The 16,967-nt window shown below is 36.6% G+C and overlaps 1 protein-coding gene across 1 annotated transcript; it reads left to right on the top strand.

The window, feature by feature from the left end:
• Positions 1-6,612: 6,612 nt before the first annotated feature.
• slc26a6l2 (solute carrier family 26 member 6, like 2) lies at positions 6,613-16,099 on the top strand. The gene is made up of 19 exons (XM_079239895.1): positions 6,613-6,759; positions 7,336-7,475; positions 7,920-8,030; positions 8,134-8,306; positions 8,426-8,590; positions 10,044-10,196; positions 10,496-10,578; positions 10,955-11,102; positions 12,102-12,215; positions 12,408-12,485; positions 12,574-12,669; positions 12,774-12,880; positions 12,997-13,066; positions 14,468-14,560; positions 14,680-14,790; positions 14,903-15,238; positions 15,368-15,422; positions 15,659-15,789; positions 15,903-16,099. Exons 1-19 carry the CDS (start codon positions 6,620-6,622, stop codon positions 15,927-15,929), a joined length of 2,331 nt encoding a protein of 776 aa, XP_079096021.1. The 5' UTR covers positions 6,613-6,619; the 3' UTR covers positions 15,930-16,099.
• The last annotated feature ends 868 nt before the right edge of the window (positions 16,100-16,967 follow it).

Raw genomic sequence — 16,967 nt, 5'->3', positions numbered from 1 at the left:
CATTGTGTTCTGTCAGGCTTATTACTGTCTAACAATGTTTTTGTGCACAGTCAAGAATGTTATATTGCACAATCACAGGAGCAAAGTTTATAGGCAGTTTATTGGCAGTGCAGATTAATCAATGACACATGTTTAGTATGCATGTACATGAACTGGTCTCCAAAGCTAAAATGTACTCACTTGCATCAGTTGAAGTGCTATTGACTTGCCGGCTCGGAGACTGCCTCTTCATCTGGACCTTTGACCAAGTGTTTACCTCAGTTTACATGTATAAATGTGTCTCTTATTACATGGTTAAAGCTCCATTTGACAACTTCGGTCGTGTCTAATCTTCTTGAAAATGACTCCTACAAGAACAACAAAGCTGTCCATTGCAGGTTTCTACCTTTCTTATTGGCATATGTGCTGATGTTCACTTTGGTTGGATGGGCAATATCAATTCTCAGTCAGTTTCAGACCTCTAAGAGATCATCTATAGTATATCCAGCTGCTGACTGCACTTTTTTTTTTATTTTAGTTATCCTTAAGGCAACTTTCCTTTCATATGAGGCATATTGCTGCCTCTTGAAATGTAAACTTTTGTCTCAGTGTTGTCTCAATAAGGTCCTATTTTTCCTCCACATGCGAATGGGAGCTGTAATACAAAGTGCTATATATATCTGACAAGCTTTATCAGAGAAACTGATTTTGCACATTGTGATTTGAGAATCGTGCAGATGGTTCCTGGCAAATGCCACGCAGGCTGCCACGTGCCTTTCAGTGAAGAATGACTTCTCTGCCTAAGATCGTCTACTCTCCACCAATAAAACCCTGATTGATAAAGTGCTCACTCTGTTTTGAGGTTTTCCAGTCTCGACAAAGGAACTTTGGATCTCATTAATAAAAATGCTTTGTCCCTGATTACTCAGGATTTGTAAGCAGATAGGAAGTGTGATTGTGGTTCCAAACTTCATCTGTTTGATAACAATGAAAGCTGCTGTCTCTGGACACTAAAAATGTGAAAGTTGTATTGTAAATGGTTGTAAATGGTAGCTTAAACCTTTTAAATCTGTTCTATTGTACAAACTGAATGGTTTGGGTGTAGCCGCTTGTGTGCGTTAAATAATTACCATTTAGTTAGTTTGTTTTGTTTTTTGCTTTGTCAACATAATATGAAACTGTTTCAAACCTAATTTATGTTTTTTTTTTAATAGAAAAAAAAAATCTTTTTTTTTTTTTTTTTAAACAAAGTCACTTCAGCTACCTCTAAAAAAAGCTATGACTCCTAAAAGGTTATTATTTAACACATACCACAAATGACACTTCACCTCTTCATTCCAACTTATCTTACTATTTGCTCTGTGATAAGAGTTAATGAAAGCACTGAGGTGTGTGGCAGCATCCTCTAGCCTGAACACTCAGTTAATGGCACATAAGATAACGGGGAGTTAGTTTACAATTGTTTGTGCTTTCTCAGCTCAGTTATTCTGGGTGTTATTCTATGCAAAAAAATCATACGTAGGTTACTTTATTAACACCTCTGTGGTGCAGTTGCCGCTTTGTCATTAACTGATGGACTCTGATCAATAAATATTTTGAGAACAGAATTAAACGTTGGTTCAACCACTTTTTTTTGTTGAATTAAATAAGAAACAAAAACTGTATTTGTAACAGGATTTACCAGAAGCATTTCATGAACTTCAATAACATCTATGAAAACCTGACTGACTTCTGTCTACAGTTTCTGAACACAACCTCATCGTGGAAAATTCCCTCCTGCTTGACCAAAAACTTTAAATGAGTTTAAAGATCAACATCAAACCGTGCAGCAAACATGCTTGGATCCACACAGTTCATACTAGTTATCCTTTCAGCTTTGCTTAGTCATCACAATGTTCCAGTTTTAAACAGCATTTAACATGTGTGTTGCAGGGACCAAAGTTAATATGTGGAAGAAGGCTTCCTGCAACACTCATCCATTACTGTTAGCTATTTTTGTCACAAAAGTGAGTTGTTCTTCTGCGAGTGAGTTTGTGTACACGAATGCTATGGACTTGAGGCAGAGGTTTGTTTGGCCAGTGCAGGATAACGCAACAAATTTCTTTCCAAGACTTGTAATTTTATGTCATGTTCCAAAATGATTGGGAAGAAGTCTAAACTTTTTTTATTCACCAGTCAAAAGCCTGGACACACCCTCCAATCAGACTGGGGAAAAGGTACCCAAACTCCCAACCAGTATCATACATCCATGTGTCCATACACAGATGCACGTATATACTTACATCACATTTAGAAGGTAGATAATTATTAATGTTCAGCTGATACCTGCTGATCCTTAAAACAGATTCTGTGTTCACTTTTATTGATAAACCATTTATTCATATTTAACTTTGTCAAGGTTATGGGCATTTTGCCCTCTGCTTTTAACAATCCTTGTCAATAAAAACATTATTAAACTTCTGAGGATGACATGAAACCAATCATGACATTGCAAAACCATAAAGAAAGTCTATTGTGCAGCGTGTGTTCTGTCAAGCACGTGTTACTGATATGCTTTGCTGCATCAGATGAAAGAATGATACTAAAGATGTAAAAATGAAATTACATCTGAAGTGCATTTTCAAATGAATACTAATCTTTTACTGTTTTTTTTTTTTTATTGTTATTTCATTTGTTTAAAGTTTTAAATTGTATTTTTAACACTTTGATGTCTGTTTTTACAAATTTGCAACAAACCACTTATGGCCTTCATGATGTTTGTTCATTTTCTGTTGAACTATTTATTGTATTTATTTATTTGTTTTTAATCAGACTCATTTCTGTAATTATATTTATGTTATATTATTTATTATTCAATATTTAATTGTACTTTATTTCAGTTCAGTCTTTTTCCTTTTATTATTGATTTTTTTCCCCCTGTATTTATTTTGTTTGTAAATTGAAACATAAATCATCTGCACACAAATTGTTCGTTTAAATCTTCTTGTTGGATCAATAAGGTGTTTTCTCAGTTGAAATGAATTGAATTGAATTAATTTTTTTCTTTCTTTCTTTATTTTATTTTTGATAATTCCTACAGGTCAGCATGAACAATGCTGCTATGCTATTATCAAAATATATATTTTGTCATTAGTTGCAGAAAACTATTGACAAATGCTCAGATTTCCCATTATTTGGCTGGTTTTGATGGAGCTGTTTGGTAATGTATTAAATTGTTTTAAAACATTTTTCTCTTTATCTAAACAGTTATGTCTCTTAAGATTCTTGCATTCTGCAAAAACTTGCTTGTCTTGAATTTTATGGCGTACCTAACCCCAATCAATAAGAAAAGCTGTTTTGACAAAGACCCGATTAAACGTTAACTAGCTCAACACGAATTTCACAAAGATTATTTAAAAAAAGTTGTGTCAGCAGTGTGACTGATGAATTTGTGTTATATGGTCACATGGTCCAAAGGTAAATGAGCTTTTGTATTCTAAGTTCTGATGCTAATTATACTTTGGACCCCTTTAGTATCAAATACATAAAGAAGAGATTTGTATCTCCTCTATAAGAATTCTCATGAAATTTAAATGAGGTTTGAGAATTTTAATGAGCCTGTTCCACCTCTTATCTTGTTTCTGAGATTTCATTACAGCAGACTGGAAACAATGTTATAAATGTTAACTGAGAGGGAGATGAACTGATCTCCAAAAGTTTTTTGTAATCTTAAGCAAAAAAAAAAAATTTTTTTAAGTTTTTACTTTGAATTGTTTAAAAAAGGTAAAAGAAAAAGTTCAGAATCACAATCAGAAGCTCCCGGTTGAGCAAAATTGTAGGGCATTACAACTAATCTGACTGCTTAAACCCAACAGTCAGAAACAGTGAGTTATGTTCTACAACAAGTGATTACTATTCTCTAATGTCATACATTCAAATAGCTAATGCCAGAAATAATAGCAGAAGAATACTTTCGGAGACAAAGATTTCAAGAGACACTATGAAGATCATGTTGATTATGTTATATTTCAGTAGTAAAACAAACAAACAAACAAACAAACAAAAAACATTTATTGAGTTTATGAGAAAATTCAAAAAATAAACATCAAAGTGTTTTTCAAAAGACCAAAGATGCTAGAAGAGCATTTAAGACAATCAGGTAATGATCCTAAATTCCCCTAAAATTCAACAGTGCACTACTAGAAGTGATTTGCAGAATCTTAACTACATGCTGAGTTCATTCTCGGCAGTGACTCCGGTAGAGAGGGTTCATCAGTAACAGGATGGTTGATGGTTTGAATCCTTTATCAAACCCCAGTCAATTTGATGTTGTCTGTGGGCAACACAGTTCACCTATATATGCCTTGAAAAGCGCTGTAGAAATCTAATCCATTCCTATAAATTATCATCAGAAATCAGTGGATTATTTCTACCTTTTTCTTGAAGTAATTAAACAAAACACACCAACCAGGAACAGAAAAATTCAGCTGGTTTTGAAAAGCCTGTCCCTTTTGTTGAACTGAGGTTCTTTCATTTGTTCTTCCACAGTTTCCACTTACGCTTCTCTTGTCACAGTTAAAAGAAGACAACACAAATGCAAAAGTTTACAGTTGATTTCATACGTGAAATAGTTTACAAAAACAAACTGGATTTCCGCAGTAGCAAACTAGTCTCGACTTTCTTTCCAACAATAGAGATATCATTGCTTCGTGTACCTGAAGAAGCAATGTTAAGAGACCATAAAGATAAGATTTTTCAGTCGAGCAACAGCTGCACAAATAAAAATCCCGCTGTGGTGTAACTTTCTAAAAGAGAGCACCAGAACAATAAGTACAAGAACTAAGTCATGATGTGTATAAGTGCATTCAGTATAAATAGATGGTATAAATGCTGTACAGTTATAGTGATGCAGTGTGTCTTCTTTATGTCACTTTTGCTTGTTTTATAGATAGATAGATAGATAGATAGATAGATAGATAGATAGATAGATAGATAGATAGATAGATAGATAGATAGATAGAAAGATAGATAGATAGATAGATAGATAGATAGATAGATAGATAGATAGATAGATAGATAGATAGATAGATAGATAGATAGATAGATAGATAGATAGATAGATAGATAGATAGATAGATAGATGGATAGATAGATAGATAGATAGATAGATAGATAGATAGATAGATAGATAGATAGATAGATAGATAGATAGATCTGTGAGTATAGGTGGGTGAGCTGGGCTAAATGACATGCAACTATTGCTCTTAATCACTTCTTACATTTAAATTGAAGTAAAAACATTGCATTTCTTTTCATCCAATTCATATTTAGTATTTAGCAGCAAATCAGTTTAAACATCACAAGCGTTCCTTGCAGTGTAAATATGGTTAAAGTCTTTATCTAGTTCGATTAGAACAGAAAAGAACATTTATAATAACCTAATAACATGTATAATAATAGTTCCTGCAGAAGAACTTATTGCACTATGACTTCAGGTGAATAAGACCAAAGTGGCATGGCATTAACATATAGACAGATGCTGATTAGGCTATTCAATATACAAAACCCTTTCATGTTACAACTATTTTGAGAAGGGAATAGAAATAGGTTTGAGCTGTTGCCCGACTGGACACTCCAATAAAATCACTGGTTTAATGATGTTGCTTATGAAGGCAAATATTGTTATGCCATTAAAATGTGGTTAATCAAGATTAATAGATTACTTTCATTAATTAGACTTATTCTTTAATCAAATCCCAATCCTGATATGTACTGTATATCCACTAGGTTAAGTAATTATGTATATATCAGTTTTCAAAAATGCTTAGTAGTCTTATTGAGTTTTCTGATCCACCTGTGACGCCCTTCCTAATTTTTCAAAGTACACCACCAAGTCATCATCACCATCACTATTTAAAGCTGTTGGAGCAACTCCAACAGTTATTTCAGTGTCACCTTTTCCCCACTGGCTTCTCCAGCCACATCCAGAAACTTCAAAAATGGATTTCTGTTGTTGTTTATGACCAATTCGCAGTGATTTCTAACAGAAGCATCACTTTCACTGTTGCTTGATGACCACTCCTCATCCTCAGGAGGACAGTTCCTCCATATGTTGCTGCTTTCTCTGTATTCCACTCTGCATCACCGACTACGAGCGTTTCCTCGTTGGCTTCATATTGGGACTTTCAAACACGTTTTCCTAATAAACTTTTATTTGACCCCCCACCGTCCCACCCTCGAACACCAGTTGTGTTCCTTCTAAGATTTGCATGTCTGCCATCTAGCAGTGAAAAGTGGTAACAGATTTTTAGCTCTCTTTCTGGAGATATGACCTGGGGCTTGTCGCAATTTTATGACTTTGGCCCTTAGAGGGTTAATCATACAAGCCAACACACTTGCATGCGCACACGAACATGTTACCTTAGGTGTGTGCATGCAGGTCAGAAACGTGTGGAGTGGTGGTGTCTCTTATAAGGACAGGAAAGGAACAGTCACTCCCACACTTCAAAAAGAAACAAGGACAGACAGCCAGAACAGAAGTACACAGTGGTGTCACCTCTAACTATCTCTCTTACTGACAGGGACCTCGAGCAGACAGTGGGAGCTTAAACAGACAGCAGCTGTCCAGGCATTTGTTGAATTTGTTCAAAACGACAAGGACATGAAGGACACGGACTTTTCATCTGGAGAGTATGTTGTCCATAGGGAGGCTCTTGATGAGACACGTCTGGATGAAGTGGCACAAAAAGGGACGTGGTTCACCAAACCAACTCTGAGCGAACGTGTGAAAGAGTCACTGAGGTAAAAGCAGAGATTAGAGGATGCAGTGGATGGAGGCTAATGAGAAAACACTGACCAAAAAAGACCATTTTCAGATGTTAGTGCTTTGGAACAGTTTTAGCAGTATTTACTAGTCTGTATTTGTGGTTTTAGTTCAAACTTCTTACTGAGCTTGTTAAAAATGACCTAAACATAACAGCTTGGATTTTGACACTACCAGTTCAAAGTTTGGACACACATTTCTTATTAAATATAATAGGAAAGTGGGTTCAAACTTTGAACTGGTACTGTAGAAATGTGCTTTTAACTCTTTCTGGGAAAATTCTCCAAATATTTGTTTATTATGACAAGTTTAAAAAGTGAACAGTAGTGTATACGCTGGTGCTATCTGTTGCAGCTTCCCAAGGCCAGCTGATAAAGCAGTTACAGATGATAGAGTTCACATGTCTTGTTTTTTCTCCTTGCACATGAAATGCATTAAAAAGTATGTTGTGAAAGACAAAAATTATCTGTATGTACAGCGTTCTCTTATTTGAGCAAAAATAAAGAGTAACAATAAAACCCTGCAGCCTGATTGTTTGTGTTTTTCTGCTGCAGGTGTTCAGTGCCCAGGCTGAAGCAAATACTTTTTAGTTGGATTCCCATTCTCAGATGGTTGCCTCGCTACTCTTTCAGAGAAAATGCTTTAGGTGACCTGATATCTGGATGCAGTGTGGGCATCATGCATCTGCCACAGGGTTTGTATCTATGGATGTCTGCACAAAGTGTGGTCCAGAGTTTATTCACACACCATGTAAACTTAGAAAAGGTTTCATTTTTAAGGTACAACTCGGCATTTAGGCAGACTAGATGCACATATTGAAATACAAATAGCGACATTAATAAAGTCCTTTATTCTTTGTCATTTGTTGCAGTGACATCAATCCTTTAATGTATACCTCATTAAAAAGAAGAATGACTACTTGTCCCCATCAGGGAAATTGACATGTAGCTGCAGCAAGTGACATGACAGAAAAATAGATTTAAAAAAAAAAAAAAAACCTCTCCAAACATAATACCAAGAATTAAATATAGATAAATATATAAATGTAAATTTACACTATGGACACACACATGCACACACACACATACAGTATGGACATAGAATAAGACAGACTGTCTCAATTATGTTGTTTCATCAGGTATGGCATATGCTCTACTGGCTTCCTTACGTCCAGTGTATGGCCTTTACACCTCCCTCTACCCAGTGCTGATCTACTCCATCTTTGGTACTTCCAAGCACATCTCTATAGGTGAGTTAAAACATGTGAGTGACCAATGGGCAATAAACCTATTCCTCTTTTTGTGTTTGTGCCTGGAAGTGTGTGTACATATGCCTGTGTTATGTGTGTTCAGGAACGTTTGCCGTGGTGAGCATCATGGTTGGAAGTGTGACAGAAAGGCTGGCACCAGACAGTGACTTTCTAAGAAATGTTACTAATGGGACAGGAATTGTAGACATTGACAAAAGAGATGCATACAGAGTACAAATAGCTTGCGCCCTCACAGTCCTGACAGGAATCTTTCAGGTGTGTGTTTCTTTTAATTTATGTTATTTGAAATACCGCAAACTTTCAATGAATTTCTCATTTTTTAAGTCACCTTTTCCCACTTTTAAGTAATTCCCTCTTTAATTTTCTATCTGCAGATCGTGTTAGGCATAGTGAAGTTTGGTTTTGTGGTTACGTATCTCTCTGAACCACTTGTTCGAGGCTACATGACAGGATCAGCATGTCACGTGTGTGTCTCTCAGCTAAAGTACCTATTTGGAGTCACCCCAGATCGTTTCTCTGGTCCTCTGTCGCTTATTTATGTGAGTATGTCATGCCTCATCCTACATTTAAACTCAGTCTTCAGGTACTCATAGTAAGTGATTTTTAGATTTATTTATTTTATGTAGAAGAGTGTGGTCAGTGGAGCAGGTGTTGTTTTTGCTTCAATCATTAAAGATTAATTTAAATCAATCCTGTAACCTGCACCATATTTCTAAAAGATTTTTTCCTCTGAAAACACAGTGTTTGCAAGTTGAGACACATGGAGACTTCTCTGTTATTAAAGAGCCCATGACCTTTGTTTAGCAGATTTCCTTATCACAAAGTACTTTTCTGCTCAGCTAACCAGCACAGACTTGAGCCTGAGGTTCCTCTGATGCTCTTTAAAAGGGATATGGGATACTTTGGTTGCTGCTTGATTAAAAGTTGATCATGACTTTATAAACAAACAGACAAACTCCATTCATGAAAGATTATAGATTCCTGTTTCTAAAAAGAGAACTAAGTATTTTGGTCACAATTGAATGACCAAAAATGCTGCAATTTCGATCACATCTTTGAGTGATTTGTGAATAAATATAGTTGAGTAGAATTAAATATTTTCATTTAGCTCTTCAATGATGCATAACTAAACAGTCCGATTTGAGTTTAGTTACATTTTTGATTGGCTTAATGTGTTCAACAACAACAATACTTCCAAGAATTATACAGACAGCACATTGTTTTACACTCAAAGGTCTTATAAACCTGAATATGATTACTGGCAGTTGTTCTAATCTAACTTGTAGCAAAGGCGTATTTTCACCTTTACTAATTAGGACATTGTGCATGCTCTTAAAGTTTCAAAGAAAATCATTTCAAACAATAGAAGTAATTATGCCTACATGGTCCATAGCATACACAGCACTAAGCAATCAAATGTTGTTTGCAAGACTCATTTTAATTTTCACCACTGCTTGCATTATATGGACTTTTAACTGTGCCATCTGTTAAAATTCTCTCCTACCACACAGCCGTTAAAAGCTACAAGACTGATTCATATTACATTAAGTTGCAACAATTAGCGGTAGACTGTGACTCATTTTTAAATGGACAACATTTTATTTACCACTTGTCTGAAGAGCTGTACCTCCTAGGCAATAAGCTAGTCAGGGTGCTGCATGGCCAATCAATGAGGAACAAGGCCTGCTATGCTGTTAAATTAGTTTGCGTTTGTCAGCTCACATTGATAACCTTGTGTTTTTTTTTTTTTGTTAAGTAGCTCCAATAGTAACTGATCAATGTACAGAAAGTTAAACACTGGCAGAAGACATAAAGCTGCACAGGTTATGTGGAAAGGAGGCAACTTGAACTGATCTAAAGAGATAGAGGATCAAAAATGACACCTGTATTATAGGGGCCAAGGCATATACACACACAGTCTGCAACATGAATTTCATTCCCAGTGTTCTTTCCAGTGATGCTGTCTTTTCTCCTTCTTTTCTTTCTTTTCAGACTCTGGTTAATATCTGCAAACTGCTGCCTCAGACTAATGTGCCAGAGCTGGTGGTCAGTCTGGTGGCACTTAGTGTTCTCATTGTGGTCAAAGAGCTCAATGAGTGCTACAAAAAGAAGCTGCCTTTGCCGATCCCCATAGAGCTTGTAGTTGTAAGTACTTGACTTTCCCCCAGTTCTTTTTTCTGACTCTAGGTGTAATCATTAAATAGACCAGCAGGGGGCGCAGTTAGCACACTTATGCAGTTGTTTTTTTTTTAAATTTTATTATTATTGTTTAAACTTTTTAAAACAACAAAAGGTGGGTTGGGGGCTTCGTACAGTGTGTGTGTGTGTGTGTGTGTGTGTGTGTGCGTGTGTGTGTGTGTGTGTGTGTGTGTGTGTGTGTGTGTGTAAAGCATTTTTTCTCTCCATGTGGTTGTACCAAACTAACACTGACTTTATCCAAACAGATTATAGTAGCAACCATTATCACCCACTTTTGTGACCTCCGTGGTACTTACGACATTGATGTGGTTGGAGAGATTCCCAGCGGGTGAGTTCATCTTTGTGAGTTTAAGAAAATGTCATTTACAGAGCTCTCGATAAGAAGTAGTAGCACAATGAAAAAGACACAGAGACAAACATACAAAACCAAATGGAATCACAATGTTGACGTTTTAAGACCAAAAAATCTTTGGAAACAACGATGTAGTTGAAATATCTTACTGAACAGATGGAACAGAATAGTTTGGAGTTTTATTTAATTTTCCAACAGATTATTGTTATCTGAAAAAGTTTTTCTTTTTTTTTTTTTTTTTTTGCCCGAAGGTGCAAGTCAACAAGTTCCAAATATCAAAGACTCCAGGTTGTGTGTTTGTGTGTCAGTGATAAAACTTAAATCATTCTTCTTTTTTTTGTCCCTGTCTCAGGCTCAAGGCCCCTCGTGCCCCAGATGTCAATTTGTTCTTAGATGTTATAGGAGATGCCTTTGCTGTGGCCATTGTCGGATATGCCATCAACATTTCCCTGGGCAAAACATTTGCTCTCAAACATGGCTACAAGGTGGATAGCAACCAGGTGAGAGAACACACTTACACTCAAACATGCGGTTGTTTTAAACTGTTGATATTCATCTTGAATGAACCACAATAAGCAGGGATGAGTCCAAATTTAGTCATAAAATTAGACTTTAATTGCTCACAGCTGGTGACGACAGTCACTTCACAGCAAAAGTGACTCAGGTTATCTGTAATCAACTCTCACCTCGACTACAGAAACACTAATTACTAATAACAGATTTTTATACTAATACTAATGAAATGTGTGGCCATTTTTACAGATGTGTGTACACTCATTTTAGAAATAGTATATATAAGATATATATAATATAAGATTTATAAGATAAAACTAATTAGATCACTTGGGAAAATTAGGATAAAATAATCATAATCATTTTTTTAAAACAAGACAACAGGATCAAGGAAGAATAAGTGTCTGCATTTCTCAGCAGACACCTTAACCCCATGACTTGGGCTTAAGGTGCAATGTCTACCTTTCTTTTTAGAATAAATTGAATAATGTAATTAGTCTATTGAACAAATTATTAATTTCAGGAAAATAGATTTGTGCAAATAAAAATTACGTCCAATGACCTGTATTTCCTCTTATGTTTAGCCATACAGATTTTTTCTCTGTCAACATTGTACATATTACAACACTCCAGTGTGTATGAGTCTTGTAACTTGGACCCTTTAATGCAGAGAGTTGGACTGGGAGCACTCAAAGGCTGTGAGAGCAGGCCCACTGAATCATTAATACCCAACAAGCTTTATGCAATCAAGTGTATTGAACATGCTCTGCAACTGCTCTCTGTATGTTGTAACTCATTGTGTTGACCAAGTCACAATGATAACCACTAAATAAAATAGAATAAAATAAAATGAAAGCAATGTATGAATGAGATCTAATCGAAGGCTTTATTGATGAAAGTAGTAACAGGAAATGTTTTCAGTTTCAAAGAGTAACATCTAATCTTTACATGTAGTCATAATGTGTTTGTCTTGCTGTTTCTTCCAGGAGCTGGTTGCTTTGGGTCTAAGTAACAGTGTTGGTGGAATTTTCCAGTGTTACTCAGTGACTTCTTCTTTGTCTCGGAGTCTTGTCCAGGAGAGCACAGGAGGCAAGACACAAGTAAGAAAAATATGGATGTGATCAACTACATTTGTGCTGATTTTGAAGCACAAATGCGGGGGCTGCTAAAGATTTAGGTACTGCCAAGTATAAGAATGAAAGCATTCCAGTTTTCCCTAAAATGTTTGCAGAAGTTTAATAGATTAAATCTAATACTGGATTTTGTTTTTACTGTTTCTCTGTGGTTTTCAGGTTGCTGGTATTATCTCCTCTGTCATTGTCCTAATCACAGTTTTGAAAATTGGTTCCCTCTTTGAGGATCTTCCCAAGGTAATTTGCTGTAATTTTAAGCCATTTCCTACCAATAACTCATAGTTGTATGAGTATGTGTGAGCTCATCCATGTCTTTATTCCACAGGCCGTCTTATCCACAATAGTGTTTGTGAATTTGAAAGGAATGTTTAAGCAATTAACAGATATGCATGCACTGTGGAAAACCAACAAAGTTGACTTGGTGAGACTTATTCTGCTTTAGCAGTTTCCCATTGTTTAGTTGAATATTGTTTACATTTCACTGCATCTGTCCACTAACTGTCAGAATGCTTTATTGCCCTGTAGCTGGTGTGGGTGGTAACGTTCCTGAGCACCATCCTGCTCAACCTGGACCTGGGTCTGGCTGTCGCCGTCGGCTTCTCTATGCTTACAGTCATCTTCAGAACACAACTGTAACTACACACCTCTTATTATGAATCAGTGACGTGACATTATCACTCAGTATTTAGCTTTTCACAGAACTGCCGGGCACTTCTTATAGACATGATGATATTTTGATACTTTTCAGACCCCGCTATTCTATCTTGGGCAATGTACCAGGCACTGACTTGTATTTGGACACAGACATCTACAAGGAGGTAAGAATATCCCTCAAATTCTTATGCAGCCACAAGCCATTTTAAAGCTAAGTCGACAACTGTAAAAACAGATTTTTTTTGTATTTAGTCATGTAATTTCTTCATTTTTTTTTCACATTTGGCTTCTTAGAATTCAAGCACTAAATGACTATCTAAAGCCATTTGTCTCACTTTACTTTAACTGTATGCTTATTTTGGGCGTTATTTACCAAATCCTAGCATGCTAATACACTTTTAATGTATATAATGCAATGGGGTATAAAAGTTAATATCAGAAAAACCCTTCATGGTACTGTCATAATGATAACCATTAACCAAATAGAAAGCTTAACCAGGCTGCCAGTCAGGCTATCCAGAATTTTCCCATCAGTCCCAGATACGTGGGATTTCTTTATTTCTATCAATACTACATGGAACATTCCCATTTGTTGAGTGTAATAGAAACCTCAAAAAGTCATGGCAGGGTGTAGCATCCCCTTTTCAGTTCCTAAATATCTTGTAATAAGCAGACCAGCTGCCAGTTCTATGGGAGAGAAATGTTGTCTCATTCATCTCTGGAAGAGGACTATAGCTCCTGAACATTTCTGGGCCTTTGTATTTAAAGATCTACCAAGTTTTTTCAAAATGATTTGGACTGGACCTGCCTGTCCACCAAATCACTGTTACTGTCACTATAAATCACTAACATAGTTGTAGAATATGGCTTACAATAATCTTACAAAAATAATCAAGGCCTTCACATAAGGAAGCATTGCACATTGTTCTTATGTTTAATTTTTTAAAGAATACATACTGTATAACTCAAACCCTAACCCTAAAATCTCACAGATTTGTGGAAGTGCTCATAAGTACATAAAGTCATTTCCATGACAGACCTACATGTGCTTTTAATGTGTCACTGCCTGATCAAAGTAATCAAATGCTGATATTTATGCATTTCCCTTGTGAACATATATGTCACCATTGCTGAATCTTTTGGGCTGTTGGTTTTTAAAAATTCAGACTTCATTTAGTTTTTGTTGAGGAACATAATTAACTGAAACTCTGCCAACCTAAGGTTATTTTTTCTTCTCCAAGCATGTTACTGACTCATTACGTAATTAGGAACAACCTGTTTGTCCAACTTTTCCATGTAGTATTACTGCTTACACTTTTTGTCGCCTCGCTTGCCACTTTTTTGAGACATGTTGCTGAATGTCACATTTAAAGATTCAATTTTGTCTCCATGTTTTATTATGAATCAAATATTAATTTAAAGGTTTTATAAATTGTTATACACAACATCCCCACTTTTATTGGAATGGGGTTTGCATAAATAGGAAGATGAGACAAGCTGCCATCCCTATAGTTTAAGGATAAACGAGACAATATACAATTTTGTTTGTAAATTTCTCCCTACAGGCTAAAGAAATTCCAGGAATTAAAATCTTTCGCTCATCAGAAACCATCTACTACACAAATGCTGAGATGTTCTTAGATGTCCTTCAGGAGAAGGTGTGTATTTTTGTGTCTCTAAAACCTGCCCACTGTTTACAACCACCTCAATTACTTTCTGGTCTCACTACCTCCTCTCCTCTCTATCTTGATTGTAAATGCTTGACCTTTTTGTACAGAGTGGCGTTGATCTCGGAAAGCTGCAAAAGGCAAAGAAGAAGTGCGAGGCTAAGCAGAAGCGTAAACAACAGAAAGAAGAGAGGAAAGCCAGACACGAGGCAAAGAAACAAGTATGATATTACAAAGACACTAAGTTCTGCTAATTCTGAAATGACACCGTCATGATCTGTTCTGAAGATAATCTGTTATGTTTCTGAAAGTTTTTTTTTTTTCTTTTGCCAGAAAAAAATCCAGCTGTCAAATGACACAACTACCATGAAGGATTTAGAGCTGAATGAAGGGAAAGTTTCTTCAGCAACAAGGGAGATGAGCAGCAAAAATGGCACAGCAACATTCGGCCCTGGCAAAGGCCAAGTAAACTTGGCTTACCAGCCTGACATGGCCAATTCGGACTCAGAATCAAATTCAGACGACCATTTTTATGAAGATGTAACCAAAGCTCCGCATCACAGCGATAAAGAGAAAGGAATGACCTGCAGATCAGACACCCACAGCATCATCCTGGACATTTCTACAACCAGCTTTGTGGACACAGTCACTGTGAAGACCCTAAAAAATGTAGGTCTCAGTGAATTTAATTAAATGAATTCTCATTTATTAAAATAGTATGAACCATTTTTGTCTAAGTCATCTGGGATTCTTTAAAGGAGGAGCACAAAACAATGAAGTTTCTTTTTGTTGTTCCAGATTTTCAGGGACTTTGGAGATGTCGGACTCGACATCTATCTATCTGGCTGTCAAGGTGAGGGACACATCAGACAAAACAGAGACAGAGAATGAAATCACTGTAGGGTTTGATAATGAATGCTTCAAGGTTTCAGCCTCAGTGGCGCCAGATTGTTTCCAATCTGACTTTAAGGTTAAACACAAATAATGAAATGAAGCTGATAACAACATAATCATGAAATAAAACCACAAAATGCCTTCCTTATTGTAATCATACACACTTGTGTGTTTGTATGTGCGACCATCTTGTAGTCTGTGTGGTGGAGCAACTGGAAAAGGCAAACTTCTTCTCAGAGTCGATCCCGAAAAGCAAGCTGTTTGTCTCAGTTCATGATGCTGTACTTCACATTCTCCAAAAACACAAGCTAACAGACGTCAAGCTTGTAAGTGGATATTATTGACATTCTTCATATCTTAAATCTACTATTCTCTCATCACTGCTGTGATGTATTCATTCTTCATACACTAAGTCATTAATCTATTTTTCCTTTCCCAGGATGTTCCTTGTGATACCCACATGTGACCAACAGGGGTCACAATGTTTTGAATCAAGCTATCTTCCCTCCTCCTCCTTTCAGCCAGCAGACTACACCATTGCACACTATTGGTCACCAATGTCTCCTCCTCTTTCAGTGAGGGAAAATGCACCACCTTAACATGGCGGCTGACTGCCATGGGAATACAGGGAGCCGTTGCTGTGGCAACAGGCTTTTTATGATATGGTCTAATGAGATGGCCAGAAATACGTCATTGCAGCTATCTCGCTCTGTGGTGTGTGTGAGAGACAGGGAAGGGGCGGGGGTTGAGTGGGAGAATGTAGCACAGGACTAACAGGAGTCTGTATTTATAGCTGCATGAGACAGTAGAGAGTAAGTGAAAGGCTGGGTACAAGAGGAAATTCTTATGTGTGAGCTTTTTGTTTTGAACACTCAGGCCCATATGCATCTGTTCCATCAGTCTTCCCTCTTGGAGACAAAAAAAAAATGCAAATGTCTCCCTGAGTGAGTCAGTCATTCACTTTCTATATGCCCATAATCCAATTTAGGGTCATAAGGGCGCTGAAGCCTGTCCCAGCTGCTATCAGATGAGAGGCAGGGTAAAAGCTGGACAAGTCAACAGTCCAATATAGGGCAAAGTTAATCAATAAAATCACATTTCTGTCCTATATGAACATATTCATCTATAAGGCCACACCAGTCACTCCAGGAGGGTTTTTATTGCTCTTCATTTGCTCCAAAGTCCTGTAGGAATAAGCTGCACGGCAGATAAGATGTAGCAGTGGCTGGATTTAAATAGCATTGCACCTTTCAACAAAATGCTGGTATATTTATAGTCATCATTCAGAGTCCCCTGATGTCTTGAGTTTCCTTCTATTTTTGGGATTCAGCATCATCTGCTGTTTTAGCTTTCAGAAGATAAACAGTGTTTAGTAGTGGCAAAGTTTTTTGTGTTCAATTTGCTAGCTTAACAAATGATAGCTTCTCTGAGTTTTTTTAAAGCCTGAAAAGTGCATTTATGTGTCCTCAAACAACATGTAAAAAGAAGTGCCCTCATTAAAAAT

This window comes from Telmatherina bonti (genome assembly GCF_933228915.1).
Source record: "Telmatherina bonti genome assembly, chromosome: 4".
Classification (NCBI taxonomy): Eukaryota; Metazoa; Chordata; class Actinopteri; order Atheriniformes; family Telmatherinidae; genus Telmatherina; species Telmatherina bonti.
Note: the sequence above shows the minus strand (reverse complement) of the source record. Positions and strands in the feature narration are given on the sequence as shown.